The 19,326-nt window shown below is 42.5% G+C and overlaps 1 protein-coding gene across 1 annotated transcript; it reads left to right on the top strand.

The window, feature by feature from the left end:
- Nucleotides 1–3,018: 3,018 nt before the first annotated feature.
- LOC137375092 (EEF1A lysine methyltransferase 3-like) lies at nucleotides 3,019–12,137 on the top strand. The gene is made up of 3 exons (XM_068041720.1): nucleotides 3,019–3,171; nucleotides 7,880–7,991; nucleotides 11,752–12,137. The coding sequence occupies exons 1-3, from the start codon at nucleotides 3,019–3,021 to the stop codon at nucleotides 12,135–12,137; spliced, it is 651 nt and encodes a 216-aa protein (XP_067897821.1).
- The last annotated feature ends 7,189 nt before the right edge of the window (nucleotides 12,138–19,326 follow it).

The raw sequence follows: 19,326 nt of genomic DNA, 5'->3' as shown, positions 1-19,326 counted from the left end.
GTTTGTTAACTATGACTTGCAGTCTTTGGTTGTCATCTTATGTTTACCATGTCGCTTCCCCTTTCTCTGATCTGTTTGGTCTTCTCCGTTTCTATCTATATTCATAGTCGTATTTTCTCAATTTTCTACATGATTCTGCTCACATTGGAGTAAGATTTATTGTGGTTAATGGAGAGCATGTATGACCAAACACGACAGAGGAACACAAGCCCGGAGGTAAATCCTATTCAAAGAAACAGCCAACAGCTTTTTCTGAGAGGCTCACAGAGAGATTATAGTCACACATGATTCTTCTTCATGTTTGTTTCAATGGTAATACCTACAGAGATGGGATTAAATGGATTTCAAAGAGCCAGCTAATGGCCTCAGTCTGTGCTCTATGATTCTGCGAGATATGATGAATTGTGTCCCTGGAGCTTGTGCACTACATATTCGGAAAAATTAGAACTGATATTGAAGCAGTCAGATAGAGAACCAATTCTAGTAATGTAGGCCGAATGGCGTAGCACAAAATGGTACAGGAGTCTTAAAAGGCACTTGTACAAAGATTGACCTAAAATTTAATGGTGAAGTTATGTTTTCTGGTACAACGCCAATATTTGGAAAGAAAAAGCAGTTCACCAGGAAAATGGAGAAGGTAAATGGTTCGTTGCCAACATGTGTGAGGCTAACAATTCTACTTTCTCAAATAAATTGGAATTATTCCAGAATAAAAATAACTGGAGCGTGAAGCATAATTATATCAACAAAAAGCAGAGTATATGAGAAACATCGAGACGGTAATAAAAATAATTTAAATGAGCAATTCAGGGTAGAAAACAGGACATCTTTATATATGGCCACAGATACCGTACCAAGTTTCACTCATCTATCATCTCTGCGCCAAGTAACGGATATTGACGCCAGTTTCACCAACGCTTCTAATTTAAAATTATCATTCTCATTTTCAAAGGTCTTCTGTCCTAAACCCTTGCTATCTCTGTAACAACTACCAGCCCAACAAGCGTTCAAGGCCTCTGGTCTTTTATGCACCCGAACAACTTTTAGCCCACCTATGTTGACAACTGAATTCCAAACGGTCTTTAAATAAACTCAAAGCTATGGAATTGAATGGAAACTCTGGGAATGAGCAAGAAACTGGATAACGAAACACGAAGAGGACTTGCATCTGAATGGTACAGCTGAGGGCTGTTGCTGCGAGAACTCCTGTTTCTAATTTACATAAATAACCTGATTGAGCGCACTGTTGTCACATTTATAGACCATGCCAAACTAAGAGAGGAGGTAGAATGGAAAGAGGCAGCTTAAAACATATAGAATGAATCGGACAAAATATATAGCTGCCAAGCACAATGGTAGATGCGATTTAATGGGGCCAGAGCAAAAATAGGAGATATGAACACTGCCCGTGTTGAAATAGCGAAGGGACAAATTAAGAGAGACTCAGAAGTCTTAGTGGAGTCAACACTAAACATGTCGAACTAATCCAGAGTAGCAATCAAAGACAATACAATGTTGAACTACATAGTCAAAACAGAACATTACGTCAGAGGACTTCTAAACAACTGTATCTCATTCTAGTCAGAGAATACTTTGAATACTGCGTCCGGTTCTGGACATCAATTCTTAGAGGTATTCAAAAACAGAGGAAATGAAGCCCTTCAATAGAACAGGTTATCGAATGGGGCGTATAACAGGCATGAAATGCTGCCATTTTGACCTAATACCCAAGATGTTGCCTACTCCAACATGCCTGAACGCTGACAAGACATGTGCATAAAGTTCAAAAAAGGTAAAATTATTTTTCCAGTCATTGAGTATTGCTGAAAAAAGAGACATTTTGTCGAAGCTTTTTGCCTTGCATTCATCAGGACAACTCTCAGGAATACCAATGTAAGGGAAACAACAAATCTATACTGTATGAGAAGAGAGTTCATTAGTTTGTGCGATATACAGCGAGAACTTATGAATGGGCCTAATCTTCAGCCCTGTAAAGTGCCCAGTATACTTCAGATTTCCCTGGAAAGGTAACATATCCCAAAAAGTTGAGCAAAAGGTGAAGCTAGCTTTTTTCATGCTGCTATTATGTGCTAACAACACGTGTGGTGTTCGCCACTAACAGGATGCTACCGTCAAGCCAAAAAGACGTTCTGCCGAGCACACAAATAAGTAATGTGCATATGAATTTCAGCACCAGTGTGATGCTAGATATATAAGCCGTACACCACAAAGACTGGCGGATCATATCAAACAACATGTTCCTTCAGCTGTTTGCAACAGGCAAGGTACAGGCCGTAGCCAACCAGCCTGTGCTTGCAAAACACGAAACACAGTGTTCAACATTAGATGCGATTCTGCATTTGAACAACGTTTACTACATAATCCGCAGTGTGCTAAGAATTACACTGACAACAAATTTAAGATTGTCAGTCAGGCTCACAGTGTAGTGCATTTGCTTGTACTGCAAGCTATGTTCACGCACAGGACCCTGTTTTTTGCAGATAGAAAGAACATGTACACATATTGCGCCTGTTTCAGCTAAACAAAATAAGTGATAGCCATCCGCTGGTTCATTCCTTAGGACAATGCCCTGGTAAATCAGAATCAAGCTGCCTGGTTTAGATTTCAAACAAAGCTTGACAGTTAGCTGTCAGTCACCACAAACTGGTGCATTCTCCATGGCAATGCCTCTACCAATCAGAGTCCACTTGCCAACCAATCAGCACTCTCCTTTCATGCAGCATAAATGTGTTGCTTCCCTTACATTGGTAGTCTTAAGAGTTGTCTTGATGTGTGCAAGAGGAAAAGCTTCGATAGAATGTCTCTATTTTCAGCAATACTCAAGTTCTGTACTACCAAAAACGACTATTTCTAATCATTCTAAATCACGTTTTCAAATTTATATTTTTATATAGTGTTTACAAGTGAAGACCCAAGTCGGCCAATCAGAAATCGACCGGGATCTATCCGACAATTACAGGAGATCAAGGGAAATCCAACTGAATTTCAGAAAGAAAGATGACGGGCCTGTTGAGAAAACCTATTGCTCACTTTATCCGAGGGACCTGTGGTTCCACTTACAAACTTTCCTATGCAGTGTGTGGTTTCGTTTTAGAAATCGATATCAAGCTGGTATCAAACCAAGAGTTTGGGACGATGGTCTGGGATGCTGTAAGTTTACACCAGTTTGCTCTTGTCAAATGTGGGAGCTCATTTGGGGTCACCAGGTGCATTGATAATGTTCCTTCACTTGTGCTGGTAAATTTACACTGACGCAAAGTGCTAATTAGTGAAACTCAGTAAATCACCAGCAGCTTTTGTGGGGAAAGGAGGACTAAAGTGCCTCCACCAGGCGTGGATATGATTACACAGTCACAAATTTGCAAAGGCAGATTCCATTAAAAAGTTCGCACGGATATAAATATTTAATATTTCGGAGACATGAGTAGAGCAGGGGCAGGAATGGATGTTGCAGGTTCCGGGATTTAGATGTTTCAGTAAGAACAGAGAAGATGGTAAAAGAGAGGGGGGGGGGGGGGGTGTGGGGGTGGCATTGTTAATCAAGGAGAGTATTACAGCGGCAGAAAGGACGTTTGAGGACTCGTCTACTGAGGTAGTATGGGCCGAGGTTAGAAACAGGAGAGGAGAGGTCACCCTGTTGGGAGTCTACTATAGACCTCGGAATAGTTCCAGAGATGTAGAGGAAAGGATAGCGAAGATGATTCTCGACAGGGGCGAGAGTAACAGGGTAGTTGTTATGGGGGACTTTAACTTTCCAAATATTGACTGGAAATACTATAGTTCGAGTACTTTAGATGGTCAGTTTTTGTCCAGTGTGTGCAGGAGGGTTTTCTGACACAGTATGTAGACAGGCCAACCAGGGGCGATGCCACATTGGATTTGGTACTGGGTAATGAACCCGGCCAGGTGTTAGATTTAGATGTAGGTGAGCACTTTGGTGATAGTGATCACAATTCGGTTAGGTTTACCTTAGCGATGGGCAGGGACAGGTATATACTGCAGGGCAAGAATTATAGCTGGGGGAAAGGAAATTATGATGCGATTAGGCAAGATTTGGGATGCGTAGGATGGGGAAGGAAACTGCAGGGGATGGGCACAATCGAAATGTGGAGCTTATTCAAGGAGCAGCTACTGCGTGTCCTTGATAAGTATGTATCTGTCAGACAGGGAGGAAGTTGTCGAGCGAGGGAGCCGTGGTTTACTCAAGAAGTTGAAGCGCTTGTCAAGAGGAAGAAGAAGGCTTATGTTAGGATGAGACGTGAAGGCTCAGTTAGGGCGCTTGAGAGTTACAAGCTAGCCAGGAAGGATCTAAAGGGTGAGCTAAGAAGAGCAAGGAGAGGATACGAGAAGTCATTGGCGGATAGGATCAAGGAAAGCCCTAAGGCTTTCTATAGGTATATCAGGAATAAAAGAATGACTAGAGTTAGAATAGGGCCAATCAAGGATAGTAGTGGGAAGTTGTGTGTGGAATCGGAGGAGATAGGGGAAGCGTTAAATGAATATTTTTCATCAGTATTTACAGTCGAGAAAGAAAATGTTGTCGAGGAGAATACTGAGATTCAGACTACTAGGCTAGATGGGATTGAGGTTCACAAGGAGGAGGTGTTAGCAATTTTGGAAAGTGTGAAAATAGATAAGTCCCCTGGGCCAGATCGGATTTATCCTAGGATTCTCTGGGAAGCCAGGGAGGCGATTGCAGAGCCTTTGTCCTTGATCTTTATGTCGTCATTGTCGACAGGAATAGTGCCGGAAGACTGGAGGATAGCAAATGTTGTCCCCTTGTTCGAGAAGGGGAGTAGAGACAGCCCTGGTAATTATAGACTTGTGAGCCTTACTTCGGTTGTGGGTAAAATGTTGGAAAAGGTTATAAGAGATAGGATTTATAATCATCTTGAAAAGAATAAGTTCATTAGCGATAGTCAGCACGGTTCTGTGAAGGGTAGGTCGTGCCTCACAAACCTTATTGAGTTTTTCGAGAAGGTGACCAAACAGCTGGATGAGGGTAAAGCAGTGGATGTGGTGTATATGGATTTCAGTAAGGCGTTTGATAAGGTTCCCCACGGTCGGCTATTGCAGAAAATACGGAAGTATGGGGTTGAAGGTGATTTAGAGCTTTGGATCAGAAATTGATGGTGGTTGATGGCAAATGTTCATCCTGGAGTTTAGTTACTAGTGGTGTACCGCAAGGATCTGTTTTGGGGCCACTGCTGTTTGTCATTTTTATAAATGACCTGGAAGAGGTTGTAGAAGGGTGGGTTAGTAAATTTGCGGATGACACTAAGGTCGGTGGAGTTGTGGATAGTGCCGAAGGATGTTGTAGGTTACAGAGGGACATAGATAGGCTGCAGAGCTGGGCTGAGAGATGGCAAATGGAGTTTAATGCGGAAAAGTGTGCGGTGATTCACTTTGGAAGGAGTAACAGGAATGCAGAGTACTGGGCTAATGGGAAGATTCTTGGTAGTGTAGATGAACAGAGAGATCTTGGTGTCCAGGCACATAAATCCCTGAAGGTTGCCACCCAGGTTAATAGGGCTGTTAAGAATGCATATGGTGTGTTAGCTTTTATTAGTAGGGGGGTCGAGTTTCGGAGCCACGAGGTCATGCTGCAGCTGTACAAAACTCTGGTGAGACCGCACCTGGAGTATTGCGTGCAGTTCTGGTCACCGCATTATCGGAAGGATGTGGAAGCTTTGGAAAGGGTGCAGAGGAGATTTACTAGGATGTTGCCTGGTATGGAGGGAAGGTCTTACGAGGAAAGGCTGAGGGACTTGAGGTTGTTTTCGTTGGAGAGAAGGAGGAGGAGAGGTGACTTAATAGAGACATATAAGATAATCAGAGGGTTAGATAGGGTGGTTAGTGAGAGTCTTTTTCCTCGGATGGTGATGGCAAACACGAGGGGACATAGCTTTAAGTTGAGGGGTAATAGATATAGGACAGATGTTAGAGGTAGTTTCTTTACTCAGAGAGTAGAAGGGGCGTGGAACGCCCTGCCTGCAACAGTAGTAGACTCGCCAACTTTAAGGGCATTTAAGTGGTCATTGGATAGACATATGGATGAAAATGGAATAGTGTAGGTCAGATGGTTTCACAGGTCGGCGCAACATCGAGGGCCGAAGGGCCTGTACTGCGCTGTAATGTTCTAATTCTAATTTTAATATTTAGGGATATACAATCCTCGTCATAGTAGCAGTGTAACATTCGCACCATGTCTTTGTAATGTCAAATGAAATTGGTGTCGTTCTCAGTTCCTCCACATCAGCACACCGCAATGTTAGAAAAGCTGGACTGCGGAGATAATTGCTCACAAGATAAGTACAGATAAGGAAAGTAATTCGGTTCACCTGAGTTCATCATTTCACTGAGATCCCAATATAACCCATTGTAAGGTCCACCTGTTTCTGAACTGCTTCCAGCTATTCCTTAAACATTTTGCCCTTGCAGCTCAATCAGATGTTGGGATGTATTAATAGGTCAATACTGAGCCGAAATTGTGAGGGAATCTTGCTTTAAAATGCAATCATTTGGATCACTTAGAATATTGTGTACTGTTCTGGTCGCCATAGCACAGAAAGGACACTGCAACAATTGAAATGTTATAGAAAAACAACAACCAAGAATGACTGAATGGTTGGAGGAATTGGATTATGTGGACTGAATCATATAAATTGCACATGTTCTCACTGGGGAAAAAAAGTTAGGAGGTGATATAATTATTGCTTTTACGATTTTAATGGAGTAGGTAATGTAGGGGCGGCACAGTGGCGCAGTGGTTAGCACTGCAGCCTCACAGCTCCAGTGACCCGGGTTCAATTCTGGGCACTGCCTGTGTGGAGTTTGCAAGTTCTCCCTGTGTCTGCGTGGGTTTCCTCCGGGTGCTCCGGTTTCCTCCCACATGCCAAAGACTTGCAGGTTGATAGGTTAATTGGCCATTATAAATTGCCCCTAGTATAGGTAGGTGGTAGGGAAATATATAGGGACAGGTGGGGATGTTTGGTAGGTATATGGGCTTAGTGTAGGATTAGTATAAATGGGTGGTTGATGGTCGGCACAGACTCGGTGGGCCGAAGGGCCTGTTTCAGTGCTGTATCTCTAAAACTAAAAACTAAAACTAAAACAGGATCATGCCAAGCTATTCCAGCTTTGCACAGAACAGTCGATGCATAGAACCAAAAGGCACAGCCTGCATTGGAAGACGCGGGGGTTGGGGCGGGGGTGTGGGGGGGGGGCGGGGATGCGTTGGTGGTGGGATCATGTAAAACAAGGTTGTGGCATTTTATTGAGCGAGTGGTAAATCTACGGCGCAGGGTCCCGAGGGAGAGGACAGAAGCAGTAAATGTCGATTCATTCGAGTGAAAATTAGATAGATTTATTTCAGAAAACAATATTTTCTAAATATAGTATATAAGTAATATGAGACGCGCTTAGAGGAAAAGATGGCTTTAGATCTGTGGTTCCCAAACGCTTCGCCATTTGGGGTTTTCCTCGCCTCTCGTCCGGGTCTGTTGGAGATTAATTGATAGGAGATTGTTATTTTCAGTCAACAACTCCATCATAATTGTACTTTGCATCTGGCCGAACTAGACGGACTTTTTATCTTCCAGCAATTGCTATGCCTGCCCCTAAATCCATGATACCTGTCTCGGGCTACCTGGGTGTACATTGGACAGAAGCAGCAAGGCAAACAGTCCGAGAAACCTTTCCGGCTGATCCCACGTGACTTTAGCTCAGGCCAAGGAGAAAAACCACCTGAAAATAATTTGTTTCCAGTGGTGAAGGGTCGATTGATTTTTTTCGCTACTGCATTTATTGGCGGCAACTGTGTGTGGCGGTTCTAACATAGTTGTATTGTTTTTTTTAGGCTCTTGGTTTGTGTCAGTACTTCGAGGAACAGAAGTTGAGTTTCTCGCAGAAAAAAGTGATTGAACTGGGAGCAGGCACGGGGATTTTGAGCATTTTATCGCTCCTTCTAGGTAAAATGGACTCCAGCAGGAAACAAGGCATAACTTTACGATGAAAGGCTATAGACCTGAAACCTTAAGTCTGTTTCTCTCTCCAAAGATGCTTCCAAATCTGCTGAGTATTTCCAGCATTTTCTGTTTTTATAACTAATGGAGATGATTTTAATTTTGGGCGCTGTAGTAAAACGGACAATATCGGACCAATTTATCATTGTATATTCATTATAGATAATTATTTCTATGCACAATGTGCATGTTAAAGTTTACAAAAGAAAACAAAAAAAAACTTTTACCAAGCGTGGGCAAGCTTGGTTTTATCTGGTATAATATACTCTGCAATAAACGGATTTTGACCTCCACAGTGAATAGGAATTGTCGAATTTCAGGAGGTAGACCCCTCTGCCTGGGTACTGATGAGATCCGGCATACACTTCCTCATGGCAATCTCTTCTGTAGATTGGTACCACCTCGTCTACCTGAACTTTGCTGGCCTCCTTTTTTACTTTTTCTCCTTCACTGGGATTGTCTTCATCGTCATCCTGATTTTTATGTTAATTTAAAGTCAATGGGAGTGATGTATCGAATAGAATCACAGAATCATAGAAGGTTTAAGGCACAGAAAGAGGCAACTTGGCCATCGTGTCTGTGCCGGCCGAAAAAGGACCCACCTATTCTAACCCCACCTTCCAGCATTTGGTCCATAGCCCTGCCACTTATGGTTCTTGATGTGCATATCCAGACTCCTTTTGTATGAGTTGAGGGTCGCTGCCTCAACTACCCTTTCAGGCAGTGAGTTCCAGACCATCACCACCCTCTGAATGAAAAAGGTTTTCCCTCAGCTCTCCTCTATATTTTTCTACCAATCACTTTAAATCTATGCCCCCTTGTCACTGACCTCTCTGTTAAGGTGAATAGACCCTTCACCTTCACTCTATCCAGGCCCCTCAAAATGTTGTACATTTTAATCAGATCTCTCTTCAGCCTTCTCTGTTCCAAGGAGAGCAACTCCAGCCTATACAATTTTTTCTCATAGCTGAATTTTTCCAGTCCTGGCAACATCCTCGTAAATCTCCTCTGTACCCCCTCTAGTGCAATTACATTCTTTCTGTAATGAGGTGACCAGAAACGCACAGGGATCTGTGGACATTCACTCCAAGGTCCGTTGCTTCCTCTACACTTCTCAGTATTTTCCCATTAATCATGTATTCCTTTGCCTTTTTTGACCTCCTCAAATACATCACCTCACACTTCTCCAAGTTAAATTCCATTTGCCACTTGTCTGACCATCTGACCAGACTATCAATATCTTCCTGCAGCCGACAGCTATCCTCCTCACTATCTACCAAACGGCCAATGTTTGTGTCGCCCGCAAACATCTTGATCATGCCCCCTACATTTACGTCCAAATCATTAATATACACTACAAAAAGCAGGGGACCCAGTACTGAGCCCTGCAGAACGCCACTGGAAACAGCCCTTGAGTTGCTAAAACAGCCGTCAACAATTATCCTTTGTTTCCTGCCACTGAACCAATTGTGTATCCACTTTGCTGCATTTCCCTGGACCCCATGAATTTTTTTAAAACCAGTCTGCCATTTGGGATCTTGTCAAAAGCCTTGCTAAAATCCATGTAGACCACAACAACTGCACTACCGTCATCTGGCAACTGATCCAATATCACCATTTAACACTACAGAACGCATTAAAACTTAGCCCCATTGTGTAGTCAATCATGCCACGTGGATTTTGCCCGATTAGACAAGAACGTTATATTCATTAGGGCGCTGCGCCTGGCCAGCCGCAGCATCATCGGGATATCCTGTCGGCAGATATTTACATGGCCCAGAGGTACCCCCAGATAGTCATATCCTTGATAGATTAGATTAGAGATACAGCACTGAAACAGGCTCTTCGGCCCACCGAGTCTGTGCCGACCATCAACCACCCATTTATACTAATCCTACATTCCTACCAAACATCCCCACCTGTCCCTATATTTCCCTGCCACCTACCTATACTAGTGACAATTTATAATGGCCAATTTACCTACCAACCTGCAAGTCTTTTGGCTTGTGGGAGGAAACCGGAGCACCCGGAGAAAACCCACGCAGACACAGGGAGAACTTGCAAACTCCACACAGGCAGTACCCAGAATCGAACCCGGGTCCCTGGAGCTGTGAGGCTGCAGTGCTAACCACTGCGCCACTGTGCCGTCTTGTCGCTTGAAGAGGCAGGCAAACAACGCATATTAGCCAGCTGCATGTCCGGGCCAATGATCATTGGCGGTATGGAACATTATTAAGGAAGATTTTGAACCAAAATTAAATAGATTCGGTGATTTAGAGGCTGAACAGTGTTAAATTGTGAGGAGAGGATCGATACGCCATTTTAGACGTTGGTTTTGTTATCGAATTGTGTTGTTCAAAATGTTTAAATGATTTGATCGGATAGAAAAGGAGAAGCTATTCCCTTACATGTGGAAAGGAGAAGAAGACGAACAACAGCTTGCATTTATGTAGCGCCTTTAACATAGAAAAACGTCCCAAGGTGCTTCACAGAAGCATTGTCAAACAAAATATGACATCGAGCAACATAAAGCGATATTATGGCAGAAAACATTGTAGGTTTTAAGGAGCATCTTATAGGATGAAAGAGAGATAGAGGCACAGAGATGTTTAGGGAGGGAGTTTCAGACCCCAGGCCTTCGATAGTCGAAGGCATGACCGCAAATGGAACCCAGAAAGTGGGAGCATAAACTTAAACTTAGAAATAGCTCTTAAAGTTCGAAAGCAAGACATATTTTCCCAAGCAAATGATATTAGAAATCTGGAACTCTCTGTTCCAAACATCTGTGGATGCTGAGCGTCAATTGAAAATCCAAGCTAAGACGGACAAATATGTTTTAGGCAAGGGTATCAAGGGTCCTTGAGCAAAAGCGATGAAATGGAATTGTGGAACAGATCAACATTGTTCTAACTAAATAATAGAACAGGTTCGAGCAGCTGAAGGGCCTACTCTGGTTTCTATGTTGCTCAACAAACTGAGGGCCAATACAGACACCAGGGCACCCAAATCCCTGACTTTGCGTAGTTCATTTTAAAAACGACATGAATTAGGCAGTGGAACCATTGACTTTTCACCCACAGCTCCTTGTTATCATGGTCCTACACTGGGAAAGCCGGACCCAGGAACGACTTCATTGTTTACTTTCTATCTGCCATGTAACAGGTCTGATTTTTTTTTTTGTTTCTTTTTGGGCCAGCATTTATTGCTCATCCCTAATTACAAGGTGTTGTTGAGCCACCTTCTTAAACCTCTGCAGTCCATGTGGTGTAGGTCCACCCACAGTGCTGTTAGGGTGGGAGCTCTGGGATTTTGACTCAGCGACAGTGAAGGAATGGCAATATAGTTCTAAGTCGGGATGGTGAGTGACTTAGAGGGGAACCTGCAGGTTGTGGTGTTCCCAGGCATCTGCTATCCTTGTTTTATTCGGTCGTAGATGTCGTGGGTCAGGAACATGCTGTCAAATGAGTCTTGGTGAGTTGCTGCAGTGCAATGGGTAGATAGTACACGCTGCTGTCACTGTGCACTCGTGGTGGAGGGCATGAATATCTAAAGTTGTGGATGGGGTGCTGGTCAAGGGGGTTGGTTTGTCTCAGGTGGTTTCATGCTTCTTGAGTATTACTGGAGTTCCCTGGTCCAGCGCTTTGCATGTGGATGCATTCCTGGTGATCCAAGTAACAGAGTCAGATCATGTTTCTTCTTCTTTCAGGTGGTGACGTCACCATTACAGACAAACCACAACTTCTGAAGCAAATAGAACTGAACGTCTTTGCCAATACCCCTTCTTCCTGTAGAGCTCGTGTCACAATCCGTGCTCTTTCCTGGGGTTTTGACCACACTTTTTTCCCTTCAGACTACGACTATATCCTGTGCGCGGATATCATGTATACTCTTGCAAGCGTTCCTTTAATTCTAAAGACACTTCTACACCTAAGCAACGAAAGGACTGTCATCTATTTCGCCTCCACCATGTCGATCTGTCGCAAATTGATCAGTTCTGGATACGAAACTCTGTCTCAGCATTTTAACTGCGATCTTGTTTACAGATACGAAAACAAAGATGTTAACCTGTACAGGCTGACTAAAAGAACTTGAAATATTATAAATCACTTGGAATCTTATTTATTTATTTATTTAGAGATACAGCACTGAAACAGGCCCTTCGGCCCACCGAGTCTGTGCCGACCATCAACCACCCATTTATACTAATCCTACATTAATCCCATATTCCTATCACATCCCCACCTGTCCCTATATTTCCCTACCACCTACCTATACTAGGGGAAATTTACAATGGCCAATTTACCTATCAACCAGCAAGTCTTTGGCATGTGGGAGGAAACCGGAGCACCCGGAGAAAACCCACACAGACACAGGGAGAACTTGCAAACTCCGCACAGGCAGTACCCAGAATTGAACCCAGGTCCCTGGAGCTGTGAGGCTGCGGTGCTAACCACTGCGCCACTGTGCAGTTTTCTCTAAACTATGTTACTTGCAGAAGAACAAAAAATCATAGAATCATAGAGATGTACGGCTAAGAAGGAGCTTATTCGGTCCCTGGTGCCTGCGCCATTGGAAAAAGGGCTCTCCAGCCCAATCCCACTTTCCAGATCTTGTTCCGTAGCCCTGCCGGTTACAGCATTCAAAAATCCCAGTACTTTTTAAATGTGATGAGGTTTCCTGCCTCTACCACCTTTCAGGCGTTGGGTTCCAGACACTTACCACTCTCAGGTTGATAGGTAAATTGGCCGTTATAAATTGCCCCTAGTATAGGTAGGTGGTAGGGAAATATAGAGACAGATGGGGATGTGGTAAGAATATGGAATTAGTGTAGGATTAGTATAAATGGGTAGTTGATGGTCGGCACAGACTCGGTGGGCCGAAGGGCCTGTTTCAGTGCTGTATCTCTAAACTAAACTAAACAAAAGTCAGGATGTAAAAAAAATCTCCTCAACTTCGCTTTAATCCTTCTGCCAAAATCTTTAAATCTATGCTTCTATGGTTAGTACTCTCTCTCTATCCATAATACCTTATCCTCTCATAATTTTATACACCTCCTTTAAATCTCTCCTTAGCCTCTTCTGTTATGAAGAAAACAACCCCAGCCTATCCAATCTTTCGTCATAGCTAAAAGTCCTGGAAGCCTGCTCGTAAATCTCTTTTGTAATCAGATCTTCATGTAATGTGATGACCAGAACTGTACACTGTACTCTAGCTTTGACCTAACTAGTGTTTTATGTAATTCTAGTATAACTCCTCTACTCTTATACACTATGCCTTAGCTAATAAAGGAAACTATCCCATATGCCGTCTTAACCACCTTATCTACCTGTCCTGCTGCTTTCGGGGATCTGTGAACATGCACGCTGAGGTCTCTTTTTTGCACTACACTTCTCAGCATCCTATCATTTATTGTGGATTCCCTTGCCTTGTTTGCACTCCCTAAATTCATTAGCTCATGCGTCTCCACATAGAATACTAATTGCTACTTTTCAGGGAGGGATAATGTGTTCTCATGTTGACGATTAGCTTGCTAAGTCATTTTGACCAACTATTTATTCTGGTTTAGATTGTCTATAAAATTGCATTTATCTCTCTCCCATTCTATTTTCAGCTTTAAACAAAGTGGAACATTTTCAAAAGTGTTGCTAAAGTCCATGTATGTTACATCGAATGCTTTACCTTCATCAGTCCTCCACAAAAATCCAAATCAAATGCAGTCTTTCCTGAACAAATCCATTTGTTCACCCTTAACGACTCCGTGCTTGCTAAATGACGCTTATTATTGTCACTCAAAGTTTTCCCAATAATTTGTCCACCACCAGGGTTAGGCTGATTGGCCTGCCATAATTCGGTCTATCCCTTTCCCCCTTTTTAAACAAAGGTACGATGTTAACAGTAGACCAATCCCCCGGCACCACGGCTGTAGCCAGAGTAGATTAGAAAACGATGCACTGAACCTCCATTATTTCCTCCGTTGCTTCTGTCAACAGCCGCAGTCGCAGAATGAGAAAGTGGTTTCTCGTTCAAAGGGATGGATAGTGTGATCTCACGCTGACGAATAGCTTGAAAAGTTGCGTTGACTAACTACATATCCTGGCCCAGATTTTCTTTAAAATTTAAGCTTACTTTTCTCTCATTCTAACTGCAAGCTTTGGGTAGTCAATGCAAAAAAGAATTAAAGTGTTCAGCAGTTCGTCGTGTTAATCAAATAGCATCGTTTCCTCTTTCAACGTTCACATACGGATTGCCCAACGGGGATTAATATATTGCCCATTAACTGCAGAAAGCGCCGACTAGCTTGGAGCACCGAAGTCAATTGTAGCACCATTATAAGAGTCAGCTTGGCTCAGAGAAAGCACTCTTTTCCCACAGGTGGGTAATAAGTTAAACATGTCTGTCTGCCTGATTAAGTGAAGGTCCAGCTCCTTTAACACTCTTGAGGTTCACCATTAACCAACTCCACCAAATGCAGATTATATGGTGATTTGCCACGCTGCTGATTGTAGGATCTTGCCATCCAGAAATTAGTTGCCAGTTTTACCAACAATAGTGACAAGAATCAAATGTATACATATTTTTGGCTGTAAAGCGCTTTGGATCATCCCGATGCCTTGAATACCGCTATTGACATGCAACTGTTTCTTTCACTCTTGGTAGAACATCTATGGAGATTAGCAGACATGCCGGTGAACAACCATGCATCTCCTTGACCCGTATGGTGCAGCTTCGCTCTTATGTTTCTTTCCCCTGTGAACTAATCAAAGTTTCATTTTATAGTCTGTTTGTCACCTTTCAAAAAACATTTATAGCTCATATTTCTCTTGAATAAACCGTATCTCTGATAGCATCAGTACATTCAACAGGAACATTTCTCACTATGCTCATTTAATTTTTTGCTTCTTTACGGTGCATTCAAATCTTCAGTTATGCTTCAACTTCAAATTATTTTGTTTATTTTTTTAATTCAAAACCTCTGTTCAGCCGGAGAACCGTGTATCACACTGTGTGATATAAAGTTGCTTATTTCACAATTGATGTTTCTATTCTGGATAATATTCAGTTTTACCTTGCATTTATGTTGAGAATTCTCGTATCTCTGACCTTGCTTTATTGTCAATTACACTGTTGGTGTCGAGTTTCGTATTTCTAATTTACCTATCAAATCAAAGGTTCTTAACAACAGCAACAAATTGTTTTTATATAGCCTCTTTATGTTGTAAAACGTGCCAAGGCGCCTCTCAGGAGCATTATCAAACAAAATTGGACACTAAGTTAAAGAAAGTTATTCAGGCAGATGAGCAAACACTTGCCTAAAGAGGTACACTTAGGGAGGCTTTTGAAGTTGAGTGAGGTAGTGGAGGTAGAAACGTTTAGGGAAGGAACTCCAGAATTTGGGAGGAGGCAGCTGAAAGCATGACCTCAAATAGTTCAGCAATTAAAATGCCTAATAAGGTGGAGTGTGGGAGACTGGTCATGAATAATCAAGTTTAGAAGTAAGAGTGTCAAACATTGGATGTCACGTATTACAAATGTATTAAACATAAAGTATATATAATTGTATTCAATCAAACATCTAAGTGCTAGTACGATGCTGGTTTAATTGAGGAATTGAAATGTATCACAGTTCTGAGCTCGATGTCTTGGTCTTTTAGAAATCCAAATACTCCTTACAACAGCCAGATTTATAAATCTTTCTTACTCCCTCCATAATCCACAGAACAGGACAATCAACTGTGAGGCTTTTCAACCATTCAGACTAAAATATCCTTACTGAGCCACACAGAGTTAAAACTAGGAAGTACAAAGCAGTAAATATAAATTAGACTTAGATTAACAATTGGGCACTTAAAATGATTGGTAAATATTATGAATCATTCGGGCTCATTACTGATTGTTAATGTTTAATAATGGTAAATGCTACTTATCAATAGCCGGTACTTAGCAGTATGCAGTGCTATGTATTAAAGATCATGATAATTTTAAAGATCGCTGTTTAGCATTGATGATCGATGGTTATTATGAATGAAAGTATTATTCCAACCTTGTCACTGATATTTCAATGCTGAATGTAAAGCCTAAAAAATGCAGAATGATGAAGTTCACGATGTATAATCAAACACCTTGCTAACTCAATTCAATGTGGCAGTCTTATGAAGATTTAGTTTCACATCTGATAAAAAAAAACTAATCATTTCTAATTACAATACTGAGGGCAATTGATTTGAATTCTTGGCGTTAAAATCGAGGTCCCATAACCGAGCTGATGTCAGACCACAGCCGCATCCCGTAAATTCCAGCAAGTATCTCAAGTTGTACCCCAGTAGTCCCTCCACGCTCACTGAGCAGGTGTCCTCACCAACAACTAACCTTCATCCTTTTTGTCCTGTGTATAAATAATGAACTTTCTTGAGCTTATTTATATTCCATTGGAAAGTCCTTATGTCGTTTAACCAATCAAATATACACCAATAGAATCGTTCAAACACGAACAGCTTTATATTTGGACTAGGATTTGGTGAGAAATCCAGCAATGAATGATTCACCGTGACCCACACAAGTTCTTGAGGTATTCAAGACATCACTGCGGCAGTTAATTTGCACTGCAACGCCACAGTAAAAGGGAAGGAACGACTCGGGAATGCAGCCGCTAGGGCATTTGCTGAGAGGCAAGGTGAAGGATGAGGCTCCATAGTGAAGGATGCCACCAATATTCTGAAGAATGGAAGAAGTAAACTTGGTAGGAGTGACCAGGTGAAGGGAAGCTTTTGACTTTTATTAGCCTGAATACCGAACAACAAAAGGGAATATTAGGCTCGGAGGATGTCAATAGGTTAAAAGTCCTAGCAACGATTGAGATAAAGTAAGAAAGGTTGCGATGGGTTCTCCTTTGAAATGCGGTGCAGCAGTAACGATAGGGAAGAAAACTGCACGAACTGTGAATGTGCTTGGGGGCGGGGATCTCTGAAATTTGCTGTTCTAATCTTATTGTGGCGAATAAGAACAAATCGAGCAAAATCCGGGGAGTTTTTAATTTAACTATTATCAGACACCAGATTTTGCTGGAATTTATAACTCTATACGGCACTATTTAACTGACCCTTCTTGTATTTGGATGAGATTTCTGTTTGTTTCAACTGTCTCTATTAAAGCGTGACGAAAGGAAATACATATGAACAGGGAATGTGATAATATAACGTCACTTCCTGCTACCGATGTTGCAGCGCTGCTGCAGGGTAGATCTGATACTGAGCATCAATTATCTTTCCCATATAAATGATAGAGGTTTAGAGAAAGAGAATATGGAATCTATAAGAAAAAATGCCCCAAAAAAAGTCTAAGCTACTCGTGGTCTGCTTCTTCCTCTACCTGAATCTAACTGTAGGAAAGGATGAAGCACCTATTGTAACAAATGACACTGACATCATTTCTGTGCGTGCCTTAATGTTGATTGCTTGGTGCAGTGGGGCAGTCCCAGAATATGGTCTCATTACCCTGACATTCATAGGCATCCTGCCATATAAGACAACTGCCCTCTCCAAAGTGAGCCCCTCCGGGTACTGATGCCATGTCCCTATATTTCAGTGCTGCACACACCACATGGGCGTCCTGTGAATCCCAATGAGAATCGTAAACAGTGCCCTATCTCTCCATACTGTATTTCCAATCTTCGAGAGCAGCCACCAGTTCTGCCAACCAATCTCTTCTGCCTGTGTCATGTTGCTTTCAAACAAATGTTAAAACATCCACAAGATATAGAGGAACAAATTAGCACAAGACTCACCGTGAGGTGCAAGAATTATCAAGTGGTTAGAATGGGGGAGAGCAATCATCCTAATATAGACTGGGATAGTAATCATGTAAGGGGAAGAGAGGGGAAGAGTTTCGGAAGTGTATTTAGGAGAATTTACTAGATCAGGCCCAACGAGGACGCGGGCATTGCTGCATCTGCTTCTGGGAGTGAGATGGGTAAAGTGGCTCAAGTGTCAGTAAGGAGCAGTGATCTTAGTATTATAAGATTCTGATTAACTATGGAAAGGGACAAGGAGAAATCCAGAGTAAAAATAATTAATTGGAGGGGGACAATTTTAGTCCACCAACTGGAAGCAGCATTCAGGGTAGCAAGGGCACACAATGTACTCTGGGTGGGGGACTTCAATGTCCATCAACAAGAAAGGCTTGGTAGCACCATTACAGATCGAGCTGGCCGAGTCCTAAAGGATATAGCTGCTAGTGTGGGTCTGCGGCAAGTAGAGAGGGAACCAACAAGAGGGAAAAAGCTACTTGATCTTGTCCTCCCCAATTTAAATGCCGCAGATGCATCTGTCCATGACAGTATTGGTCGGAGTGACCACCATACAGGCCTTGTGGAGACGAAGTCCCATCTTAACAATGAGGGTACCCGCCATCATGTTATGTGGCACTACTGCCGTGCTAAATGGGATTGATTTCCAACAGATTAGCAAATCAAAACTGGGCATCCATAACGTGCTGGGGGCCATCAGCAGCAGCAGAATTGTTTTCAAACACAATCTGAAGAACCTCTTTGACAGTTGGCAGCTTCGCGGGAAGAAAAGAGGTTGCCGTGGGATAGCAGCTAGGGTGTTGGAGGGCGGGGTGGATGCGGAGGTGGGTGTGAGTCTCCTGCGCTGCTTCCGCATTCCGAGCCATTTCTCCAATTCCTCTTCCTTTTTCCAAGTGAATGCCTCTTTCTATGGCGGTCTATTTTTTTCACTAAGATCCTGAATAATTTGGCAGGTTTGTTCTCCAGCCTATTACTTGAGCAAGGACGTTATGCTGTCAATGTTGCTTGGCTCTGATGAAGACTTGGACTCCACTGCATTAAAATTCAGCTTTTTCGTGACAAAGTTGCAGAAGGTTCGTGAAGTAATGCCATGTGGCATGGCTTATCGCACCCTTGTATTTGGATCATCCAAATGTGCTGGATTGGGAGTTTCTGTTCGCTCGTTGGTGTCATCTTCTTCCCAGAAAGTAGACTGCCATGGATTTCCACCTCTATATGTCCTATGCTATCCTTACACATTCCACATAGGTCAACTGCATCCAGTCCATAATATCTGCCATCCATTTTCTCCTCAGTTTCCCTCTCCTACGTTTTCTGTCGATCTTTCCTTCCAATAATTGTCTCTATCAACCTTCTGCTCTAATGATGCGACAGCAATATTATATATTTCGCTCTTTGATGTTATGCTGTAGTTTCCTCTTTTATCCAGCCATTTTCAGCACTTCTTCATTAATCTTTCTGTCTGCATAGGATATGCTG

This window comes from Heterodontus francisci, chromosome 11 (genome assembly GCF_036365525.1).
Source record: "Heterodontus francisci isolate sHetFra1 chromosome 11, sHetFra1.hap1, whole genome shotgun sequence".
NCBI lineage: Eukaryota > Metazoa > Chordata > Chondrichthyes > Heterodontiformes > Heterodontidae > Heterodontus > Heterodontus francisci.
This window is presented reverse-complemented; position numbering and strand designations above follow the sequence as displayed.

Coding starts and splice junctions, on each gene's coding strand:
- LOC137375092 (XM_068041720.1), top strand. CDS start 3,019: ATGACGGGCCTGTTGAGAAAACCTATTGCTCACTTTATCCGAGGGACC. Junction 3,172..7,879: donor GGACGATGGTCTGGGATGCT/GTAAGTTTACAC, acceptor TGTTTTTTTTAG/GCTCTTGGTTTGTGTCAGTA. Junction 7,992..11,751: donor CATTTTATCGCTCCTTCTAG/GTAAAATGGACT, acceptor TTCTTCTTTCAG/GTGGTGACGTCACCATTACA.